The 10,990-nt window shown below is 56.3% G+C and overlaps 1 protein-coding gene across 2 annotated transcripts; it reads right to left on the reverse strand.

Moving 5' to 3' along the window:
* Positions 1–435: 435 nt before the first annotated feature.
* Positions 436–10,591, reverse strand: TINCR (TINCR ubiquitin domain containing). Of its 2 annotated transcripts, XM_055103668.2 has the most exons (3): positions 10,243–10,591; positions 4,359–4,488; positions 436–3,674 (listed from the first exon to the last, which is right to left on the reverse strand). In XM_055103668.2, the coding sequence occupies exons 1-2, from the start codon at positions 10,500–10,502 to the stop codon at positions 4,485–4,487; spliced, it is 264 nt and encodes an 87-aa protein (XP_054959643.1). In that variant the 5' UTR covers positions 10,503–10,591; the 3' UTR covers positions 436–3,674; positions 4,359–4,484. The 2 variants fall into 2 exon arrangements, with proteins under 2 accessions (XP_054959643.1, XP_054959642.1); XM_055103667.2 differs by lacking the exons at positions 436–3,674; positions 4,359–4,488 and adding an exon at positions 4,912–5,226.
* Positions 10,592–10,990: the final 399 nt, after the last annotated feature.

Raw genomic sequence — 10,990 nt, forward strand, 5'->3', positions numbered from 1 at the left:
CCTTAGGAGAATTCCCTTGGACCTTCTTGGAGCACAAACTAGGTGGGCGGCCAAGACGGGAGGTGGCCCCTCCCCAGAACGCCGCGGGCCTTAGCGAGACGGCAGCTGCCAAGTCTCACCCGAAACTCCTCATAGCCCAGACTTGCTCAGGGTGGAGCCCAGAGTCTGAGAGGCCCTGGCGGGGAGCGGGCAGGATTCCCTGAGTTTCACAGCCCAGATATGAGAGGGGGCTGGCCTGGGGTCAACTGGAGTAACAGTGTCACCTGGAGTAACAGCGTCACCTGGAGTAACAGCGTCACCTGGAGTAACAGCATGTGCAAAGGCCTGGAGGGGAGTGAGAGGAAGGTAAAAGTACAGCTCAGCCCAAAACCATAGATGGGGTAGAATGAAGCCCACGAGAGCTCCAAGGCCAAGTTAGGAAGCTTAAACTCAATCTTGTTTTCAAACATGTAATCTTTTATTCAGTACACTCTCAAAACAGCATTTCTGTATCTAGTTCCAAGCTGGGTGATCCTGCGGCCCCAAAGGTAGTGATGACTCTGCTGGGAGGAGACACAGACCTCCCAGTTCAGTGGATCCCGAGTGAGTCAGAAGGTGAGACTGGAAGCAGCAGGGTCCTTGAGGGAAGTAGGCTCTCCTTGAAGGATAAGCAATGGCTGCATGAAGTAGCAGGTATTGAAGCTAGGGCTTTGAAGGATGAATAGGAGCTTGCCAAACAAAGAAGGTGGGACATGCAAACCAAGCGGAGGGACTGTGGCCCAAACTCAGGGATACATGGATGGAGTAGCAGGAGAAAAAGAGACTGGGGGAGCAGGAAGAGTCAGTGTGAGCTTTCTCCAGATCCAAAATCAGCAGCCTGTCATTCAAGGCCAAGGTATTCCACAACAGTTCCCCTTGGCCCTGTCAAGCCTATCGGGCCTGGAGCTTCCTCAAAGCAGCTCTGACAACTCCAGCCACTGTCATCTCCCCTCTTTGTGTCACGAGGACCATGCACTTTGGTGCATGGTGACATTCAGTGGGGGCTGCTTTCCTCGGTGTGGCTGTGGGACCTTAGGCCCATGCCTCAGTTTCCCAACCTGGAAAACGGGCTGCAGGAAGCCACTTTTGCAACTTATGTTTATCTCAGGCCAGGGAGGCCTTGGACAAATGAGATGTGAAGGAAGAAGAGAAAAATGGAAGATAGGGAGGGAGAGGAAAGGAAGGGGGCGAAGGAAGGGAGAACAGATGGGATGGGAAGGGAAGGGAACGGAAGACGGAGGAAGGAAAAGGCCGTGCACCTCCCCACCCAGGTCATCATCAAGGGACAGGTCCAACATTATTATTTCAGAACATGCCAGCGCTGTCGAGGCTTAAGAAATGGGTGATGATTTGCATGTGATTTGCATGCGATTTGCATACTGTTTGTTAAATGTCAAAACGCCCTGAAAATGCTTTCTCCCACCTCCACCCCCAGTTGAGAAGCGGGAAACCCTTCCCCACTTCCTCCACCAGCTCCCGGCATGGGTTGGGGACGCCTCAGTTCAGAGGCTAGGGTGGTGACCTTGGGCAGGCGGAAAGCCATCTGTAAAATGGGCTGTTATCCCGGCCCCTGAGCAGTGAGGCTGTCAATCTTTTTTTTTTTTTTTTTTGAGACGGAGTCTCGCTCTGTCGCCCAGGCTGGAGTGCAGTGGCGTGATCTCAGCTCACTGCAACCTCTGCCTCCTGGGTTCACGCCATTCTCCTGCCTCAGCCTCCCAAGTAGCTGGGACTACAGGCACCCGCCACCAGGCCCGGCTATTTTTTTGTACTTTTAGTAGAGACGGGGTTTCACCGTGTTAGCCAGGATGGTCTCCATCTCCTGACCTCATGATCCGCCTGCCTCGTCCTCCCAAAGTGCTGGGATTACAGGCGTGAGCCACCGTGCCTGGCCGGCTGTCAATCAAGTGAGACAGGGCTCCAAAAAGATGTGCACAAGTCCTGGCATGGAGTAAGGACCAAGGAATGAAACTGGGGAGATTATAAATGCCCCATTTTCTTGCCAAACCCTGACGAGGCAGGTCCCTGAATATGCACAGGGAAATGAGGACAGAGGGGACCCAGGCTCTAGATACACGCATGTGGCCCAGCTGTTAGCAGAGGCCCAAACCACGCATGAGCAGGGATCTGGGCTGCCTCCCCCTGCTCTGTGTCCCTGACAACCTCCGTGGGCCTCAGGTTACCCTCTGCAGAACAGAGAGCAGCAGACTCTGCTCTAGGAGGAGCTCCAGGGGGCACACAGTGGGTCTCTGGGGACAAAGTCCTGGGTTAGGCACCAAGGGGAGAGGTGGAGGGGGATAGGAAGACCCCCCTCCAGGCACACCCAGGGGCCAGCAAGACCCAAGTCATTCTGCAAAGCAGGTCCAGCAGGTCTGCCTGCCGGAGTGAAGTGGGGCTCCTCTCTCTTCCCCTCCTTCTCCCCCTCCTCTCAGCCAAGCGGGAATTGCAGGGTAGATGCCCGAAGTTTGGCAGATGCTCTGAAGGGAGGCGAGCAGGAGACCCCGGGCCAAGTGCTGTCCCCGAGCTAAGCAAACGCACAGTCTGGGCACGGCTGTCCCCGTGGTGGTGATTTACTATCCACCTGTCCACGCTCTGAGTCCTGCAGCCAACAGGACTCTTAACTAAAACATTATTTCTTCCCAGGCTCCGGCGCCTCCGCCCATGGTGCCTGGAGAGTGTACACGGCCCTCGAGGACATGCATAGCCTCGGCACCCCCTCCCCAAAGACCCTCCCCAGGGGCTGTGCAACGATGACGTGGCTGCAGGTCAGAGGTGCAATGGAGGCCCGGCACACCGCCCTGAGGTTCTCCACCCGGAATTCCCACAACGCACTCCCTGCAATGCCCCGCGATGACCTCCCACACCTAGGCCCAGTTCCCCACCCCCAGATCCTCGTCCTCTTGGCCAGAGTTCTTCAGACCCCCTTCCCCGCTGCCCCAAGACCCTATGCAAGACGAGGCATCCGGATTTAAGGGGAAGGGGGAAACAGCCCAGGGGGTGGGCACAGGTGCCTCCTGGGGAGGTATTTGGGGGTGGAAATGGGGGCACAGTTGGAGGCCTGAGAACAAGCTAGGATGTCCACATCTCCCCGCTTAGTCATTGGAGAGTTCGGACACGACTGGCTGCACCCCCAGCCAGGGCTGTTCACTGCACAAAGGGCCTGTGGGGGCCCCAAAGAAGGCTAGGTGCTCTCTGGCTGGGAAGGAGGGAATCTGAGAAGACTTCCTGGAGGAGACTGCAATCCCAGGTGTATTGGAGCTGCAGAGAAGAGGTTGAAAAGTGCTCCAGGCAGGGGGCACGGCTTGGGCAAAGGTGTGGCTGGGAGAATGTCCTGGGCAAGAGCGGAAGTGCCTCTGAGTGTCTCTCTTGCCCCTTCTGTGCTTCTCTTCTTGCGATGCCCTCTGGCTGCCCATGGGAGCTTTCCAAGGTGGCACAGTGCTTTCCACTGAAGACAGGGCACCCAGGGCCCCAAGAGGGGAGCAACAACCTCAAAGTCACACAGCAGAGCTGAAAGGCTCAAGGCTCCCTCCCGATAGGCTGGGCAGGAGCAAAAATGTCCTAGGTCCATGTCAGGGACTGGGGCTCCAGCAGGAGTGTCTGAAGCAGTGTGCATCAGCTGGTCAGGCCAGGGTTTCACGGTCCACCTGGGAGCCCAGACCCTGGAACAACAGGAGGGGAAGGGTAAACCCGTTTCAGTCCAGGACCAGGGAAGGGTGAAACACCAGTTCTCCAGCCATTTGTCCTTTCCTTTTACCTAACATCCCTGACACGGACAGTGACATCTGCAGTCATCCCCTCCTGTGGATGTCCCCTGTGTCCTTTAAGAGGAACAGGGATGGCCCCTGGTGAATTTGGCTGTTTTCTTTTTTCTTTCTTTTTTTTGAGACAGAGTCCTGCTCTGTCGCCAGGCTGGAGTGCAATGGCGTGATTTCGGCTCACTGTAACCTCTGACTCCTGGGTTCAAGCGATTCTCTTGGAACTTGGCTGTTTTCTGCCACCTGATGGCAGTCACAGGAATTGCAGGCAAAGAGTGCAGTAAAGCCAAATCAAAGCTCAATCCTTTATTGTAAGGAGACAGGTAACAGAGCCCAGAGAGGAGAAGCAATTTTCCCAAGGTCACCCAGCAAGTCAGGGGCAACACGGCTCTGGTCCACGTGTTAGTCCAAAAAGAAATGAGACACCAAGGCCATGTCCCTACCCTAGAGGCCAGAAGCATAAGTGTATGGAGGGGGATGATGGTCAATAACATCTGTCTCTTCTCCTCTCTGGGCCTCAGTTTCCCCACCTATGGTCTCCACAATCTCTAAGGTCCTTTCTCTTTCTCAACTACTACAATTACTTACCTGGAGTGAGATCTAGGCTCCCGGGAGGCGGGAGAAGTGCCTTCCAAAAGTGCCCTCTACCCCAGCCTATTCCTTCAGCCAGTACCCAGGTCCCCTTGGTCATGGCTCTGCCTCCTCCAACCCAGACTACCTGAAAGAGGGAGACAGAAAGACACAGGTTGCAGAAAAAACACACCCCTTGCCTTGGCGTTCAAGGCTTCCCTATTCTGCCCAGTGTCTGGCTGGTGCCTCTTCCTGCCCCTGCCAGGGCTCACCTCTGACCCAGAAATTCCCTCCCCTGCATCCAGGCACCGCTAGAGCTCCAGAAAAATATTCTGAGCAGCCCAATGCTTGCCTCTGCTCAGGATTATGTTAGTGAGACAATACATCTCACTAACATTTATTAAGCACCTACTATGTGCCAGGCACTGAACTGGCAATCCAGCAGGGAACAAGATGGACGGCAGTACCCTCACAGAGTTTACAGTCTACTGCAGGAGACAGGTGAAAAAAATAAGTAAAACGTAGAGAAGTCGGCTGCTGACAAGTGATGGGGAAAGAGAGAAAGCAGGGATGGCGTGAAATAAAATTTTATTATTTATTTATTTAGAGACGGAGTTTCACCCTGTCACCCAGGCTGGAGTGTAATGGCACGATCTCAGCTCACTGCAACCTCCGCCTCCCGGATTCAAGCGATTCTCTTGCCTCAGCCTCCCCAGTAGCTGGGATTACAGGCATGCGCCATCATGCCCGGCTAATTTTTGTATTTTTAGTAGAGACGGGGTTTCACCATGTTGGCCAGGCTGGTCTTGAACTCCTGGACTCAAGTGATCTGCTTGCCTCAGCCTCCCAAAGTGCTGGGATTGCGGGTGTGAGCCGCTGCGCCTCGCTGGAATGCAATTTTAAACAGGATGGTCAGGGAGGGCTGCAGGAAGAGAGGGAGTTGGGGACCTGAGGGAACAGCATTCCAGGCTGAGGGAACAGCCTGTCCAGAGGCTCTGAGGCAGCGAGGAGGGCTGTGTGGCTGGAGCAGAGTGAGGAAGGGGAAGACAGGGAGGAGGAGCAAGCAGGGAGGGAATACAGCAGGTCATCCAGGGTCTTGCAAGCCTCAGGAAGGACTTGGGCTTTGACCCTGAGGGAGGTGGGAGCCATGGAGGGCTGCCGGCAGAGGAGGGACAGGCCCCGACTCAGGGGCTCACAGGCGCCCTCTGGCACCTGCTACGGGGAGGACAGACTTGTAGGGGACAAGGGCAGGGGCTGCGGACCTTGGGGGGGGGCAACTGGGCTGGGCCAGGGGTTGAGAAGTGGGAGGATTATGGTTAGACTTTGAAGGCGGAGCTGATGGAACCAGCTGAAGGACAGATAGAGGGGCTTGGGAGGAAGAGAAGAATAGACTGATGCCAATAAAATCAGAATAATAACAACTGTTCCCACTAATGGAGCAGGGAGAAGGTTTAGTGATGAAGGGCGTGGCTTTAAAGCTGGGTTTAGACCCTGGCTCTGCCCCTTCCCAGCTTAATCTTACTCTGCCTCAGCTTCTCCACCTGTAAACCGCCAATGATAACGGCACCCGGCCAGGCACGGTGGCTCACGCGTGTAATCCCAGCACTTTGGGAGGCTGAGGTAGGCGGATCACCTGAGGTTAGGAGTTTGAGACCAGCCTGGCCAACATGGTGAAACGGTCTCTACTAAAAATACAAAAAATTAGCCAGGCATGGTGGCGGGCGCCTGTAATCCCAGCTACTCAGGAGGCTGAGGCAGGAGAATCGCTTGAACCCAGGAGGCAGAGGTTGCAGTGAGCCAAGATTGCACCATTTCACTCCAGCTTGGGCAACAGAGCAAGACTCCGTCTAAAAAAAAAAAAAAAATGCTGGGTGTGGTGGCTCACGCCTGTAATCCCAGCACTTTGGGAGGCCGAGGAGGGCGGGCGGATCACGAGAGATGAGGAGGTCAGGAGATTTGAGAGCATCGTGGCTAACACAGTGAAACCCCATTTCTACTAAAAAATAAATAATTAGCCAGGCGTGGTGGCAGGCGCCTGTAATCCCAGCTACTCGGGAGGCTGAGGCAGGAGAATCGCTTGAACCCGGGAGGCAGAGGTTGCAGTGAGCCGAGACTGCGCCACTGCACTGCAGCCTGGACGACAGAGCAGGACTCCCGTCTCAAAAATAATAAATAAATAAATAAAAGCATCCTCGCCAGGGGACAGCGGTAAGGCCACATGAAAAGCCCCTAGCATCTCAAAGGCTCTCAAAGCATGACCATGACTGAGTGCCCGCTAGCTCCCGTGACAACCTGTCTCCCTGCAACGCTGCTGCCTCGAGGCAGAAAATGTTGTCACTACTGCATTTCACAGAGTGTAGAAACAGGAGGTGGCAAGAGAGGCTGGGGGAGGGAGAAGAGGGGGCCCTATCTACCCGGAAGTGAGAGAGGGCCTGGCAGGTTTGTCCCGAGCAGCCCACGCAGCTTCTCTCACCCTAGGGTACCGTCTGCACTGACAGGTCCCAAGTGTTTTTCTCCTTTCTCACATGGGGAAGCTGAGGCCTCCCCGGCTGCTGCTGCACCATCCACTAGTAGCCCCTGCTCTGCCTCTAGAGGTCTGGGAGTGGTCAGGGGAGCTCAGAACCCATTTGATGCCCAGAGAGGGTGGGTTAGCTGCCTCGGGACACACAGCCAGTGAACAGCAAGGGCAGATAGGGGCCCCTGTCTGTTGGGGAAGACAAAGCTGGACTCCGCCATCAACCCCAGCTGTGTGTGTGGTCAGGGATGGGCAAGGGGCAGGGCATTAGGACAGGGTGGGAGCCCAGAGGAGGTTGAAACTCTCTCTCTCTCTTTTGTTTTGAGACGGAGTCTCACTCTGTTGTCCAGGCTGGAGTGCAGTGGCGCGATCTCGGCTCACTGCAACCTCCGCCTCCAGGTTCAAGCGATTCTCCTGCCTCAGCCTCCCAAGTAGCTGGGATTACAGGCGTATATCACTACGCCTGGCTAATGTTTGTATTTTTAGTAGAGACAGCGTTTCGCCATGTTGGCCAGGCTGGTCTCGAACTCTTGACTTCAGGTGATCCGCCCACCTTGGCCCCCCAAAGTGCTGGGATTGCAGGTGTGAACCATTGCGCCCAGCCAAAACTGTCTCCTCTGAAGGCTTCTGTTCTCTGCCTCCAGCATGGCTCACTGGGACCTCACCCTGGTCTCCTGTCTCCAGCCCTCCCCCCATCACAGTCTGTTCTCCCTGCTGCAGCCAGGGGTTGCCTGTGAGCATTGAGTCAGGTCCCGTCCCTCCTCTGCCCACAGCCCTCTATGGCTCCCACCTCCCTCGGAGTCAAGGCCCAAGTCCTCCCTGCAGTCCACAAGGCCCTGCATGAACTGCCCTGGCCCCTCCCTGCCCTCCCTTCCTCCCTCTCTCCCCCTTGCTCCAGCCACATGGGCCTCCTCGCTGTTCCTCCAACATGCCAGGTGCGGTCCTGCCTCAGGGCCTTTGCACAGGCTGTTCCTACTGCCTGGAACACCCTTCCCTGACTCTCTGTTTAACCACCTCCTCCACATCATAGCCTGACATGTCACCTTTCCGGAGAGGCGTCCCCCAGTCACTGACCCCTCTCCACCTTCCCTGCGTCCCCCACAGCGCCAATTGCGAGCTGACATCCTCCTGTGCTATTATTTGGCTCTAGGCTCTGTGAAGGCGAAATCTGGTCTCTCTGGGTCACTGCTGAATTTCAGTGTCCAGCATGGAGTCTGGCACACAGTAGGCACACAATAAATGCTGACTCTGTACTGCATAATTACAGTCTGGACGTCTGAGGGTCGTCCAGCCCCCAGACCTCATAGAAGGTACGCTGCCGAGAACAGCCTCTCCTAGCCCCAAGCTCTGAACCTCCATCCCTCATCATCCTCTCAGCCTCCCCCTCCCCGCTAAGATCTTCCCTCAAGAGGGCCTGGGGAGGGGGCCTCTCCCGCCCCCACTGCAGCCCCAGGCTCCTGCAACACGGTGGCATCTGAGGCTCCTGCCCTCAAAACATCAACCCAGGCTCGGTGACTCAAGCCTCTAGAGGGCTGGTGAATGTGACCCCCATAAAATCCGGGGTAATTCACATGGCCCCCGTCCCTCTCCTGTTCAACGCTTCCAAGGAGGTGGTTCCAGGCTCTGAGACGAGGCCCCGCCCTCTTCACCACCTCTCAGCCATCCTCGACCCATTTCCCAGAGCTGCCCCAGGCCAGCAGTGAGCTGTTCCCGTGGCCCCAGCGCCCTTCTCTGCAGACCCCTCCTTGGGCCAGAAGACGCCCCACTTGAGGGTCGTCTTGGCCAGGGGACCTCTTTGGGGACCCAGATATCCAAGTGTGAGTGTGGGTAACGGACATTGGAGTGGGGCTGTGGGAAAGATAAGGCGGTAGGGAGAGACCAGAGAAGGAAGAGAGAGACAGAGCTTCAGAGACAGAGAAAAACAGCAGAGAAAAATGCAGAGACACCAGAGAGATAAAGAGACACAGACACACATGTTGAGACACACAGCGAGAAAAAGAGCAGAGACCAAAATAACAGAGACAGAGACACAGAGAGAGAAATACACAGCGGGAAGAGACAGAAATGGACAGAGACACGCAGAGAAACAGAGACAAAAGAGACACACAGAGAGAAAAACAGCAGAGACAGAAATGGAGAGAGACAGAGAAAGAGAGACAGAAATGGAGAGACACACAGAGGAAAGAAAGCAGAGACCAAAATGGGCAGAGACACAGAGAGAGACAGAGACAAAAGAGACAGAGACTCACAGAGACACAGAGAGAGATGCGTGCGCACACACAGACAGAAATGGACAGGGACACAGAGACAGAGACACAGAGAGACAGAGAGAAAAACAGCAGAGACAGAGACAAATGGACAAAGAGACAGAGAGACAGGGAGAGACACACACATACACAAACACAGAGAAAAACAGAGACAAAAATGGACAGAGAGACAAAAGAGACAGACACAGAGAGACACAAGGAGAAAAACAGCAGAGACAGAAATGGGCAGAGACACAAAGAGACAAAGGGGAAGAGAGACAGAGACACACACACAGAGGAAAAAAGCAGAGACCAAAATGGGGAGAGAGACAGAGACCAGAGAGGGAGACAGAAATGAGAGAGGGAGACAGAGATGAGGGAGAAACAGGGAGGAAAACAGCAGAGAGAGAAGTGGGCAGAGACACAGAGTGACAGAGAGAAGAGAGACAGAGACAGAGACAATCACAGGCAACCAAATCATCAGGGAAAGAAATAAACAGAGGCAGAGATGGAGACACACAGAGAGGAAAAAACAGAGACCAAAATGGAGAGAGAGACAGAGACAAAGACAAAAGAGAGAGAGGTGAGGAGACAAAGATGAGAGATGCAGAGATAAAACAGACAGAGACAAGAGACAGAAACAAGAGGGAGACAGAGATAAGAGATGGAGATGAGAGAGCCACAAGAGATGAGAGAGACAAAGATGAAAGAGACAGAGATAAAAGAGAGACAGAGACAAAAGAGAGAGATGAAACAAAGAGAGGCACAGAGATAAAAGAGTCAGAGACAAGAGACAGAAGAGGGAGAGAGATGAGAGACAGAGACAAAAGAGAGAAGAAGAGAGACAGAGATGAGAGACAGAGACGAGAGAGTGACAAAGATGAGAGTGACAGAGACAAAAGAGAGAGAGGGAGAAAAACAGCAGAGACAGAAACAGGCAGAGAAACAGGCACTGACAGGGAGCCCGAAAGCAACACCTGACACTGGCAAGGCCGGGTCAGGAGAGAGGCCGGGCGGGCAGCGCGAGGTGGGAAAGCAGTGCCGGCCCGGGAGGCCGCCTTGGGCGCCCGCCTCCCCCGCCGCTCTCCAGGGGTCCCCGGCCGCCGCCCCCGCCCCACCCCACCCCGAGCCCCGCGGCCACCTGGGGTCGCTGACGAGCAGCAGCACCGAGCCGTCCTGCAGGCGCGCGTCGCGCACCGTCTGGTGGTCGTCCAGCCGCCGCGCGTTGTAGTAGAAGGCGCGCTTCCAGGAGCTCACGCCCTGGCCCACCAGCTGGGCGCGCAGGTCGCTGAGCGTGTCCCGCGGCCGCACGGTCAGCGGTAGCAGCAGCGCCTCGTCCGCCAGGTGCACCTTGATGTGGTAGCGCTTCCAGCGCGACAGCCCCCGCCGCAGCCCCTCCATGGCGCCCGCCCGGCTCCGGCTGCGGCTCCAGCTCTGGCCCCGGGCCCCGAGCGCCCCGCGCACCCGCCCGACTAGCCTGGCCGCCCGCCCCCGCCGCGCCCGCGCTCCGCCCGCCCGGACACGCCCGGCACGCAGTGGGCAGGCCCGGCCCGGCGGGGCGGGGCGGGTGCCACGGTCCCCTCAGGCGTCCGCTCCCCACTGCTGGCCCCAGAGTGCGCCCCGGGGTCTAGAGGCGGGGTGGCCACTCAGCACAGAGCCATCAGCGAGGTCATCCCAGCCAAGGAGACGCGCGAATGTCCAGGGGGTTACATGGTGGAGGCTCCAGGGAGGGAGGCTGGGAGGCCACTTTATTTGATCTTTTTAAGGACAGGCTGGAGCGCAGTGGCGCAATCATGGCTCGTTGCAGCCTTGACCTCCCGGGCTCAAGCGATCCTCCCGCCTCAGCCTCTCGAGTAGCTGGGACTACAGGCGCTGCCACCAAGCCCAGC

The sequence above is a fragment of the Pan paniscus genome, chromosome 20, assembly GCF_029289425.2.
Source record: "Pan paniscus chromosome 20, NHGRI_mPanPan1-v2.0_pri, whole genome shotgun sequence".
In the NCBI taxonomy this organism is placed as follows: Eukaryota; Metazoa; Chordata; class Mammalia; order Primates; family Hominidae; genus Pan; species Pan paniscus.

What these genes read in the sequence shown, in the direction of transcription:
- TINCR (XM_055103667.2), bottom strand. Translation starts at nt 10,502, where the DNA reads ATGGAGGGGCTGCGGCGGGGGCTGTCGCGCTGGAAGCGCTACCACATC. An exon ending in CTGCTCGTCAGCGACCCCAG is followed by an intron (nt 5,227 to 10,242) that starts GTGGCCGCGGGG and finishes ATTGCATTCCAG; the next exon opens with CGAGGCGCAGCGGCTCACAC.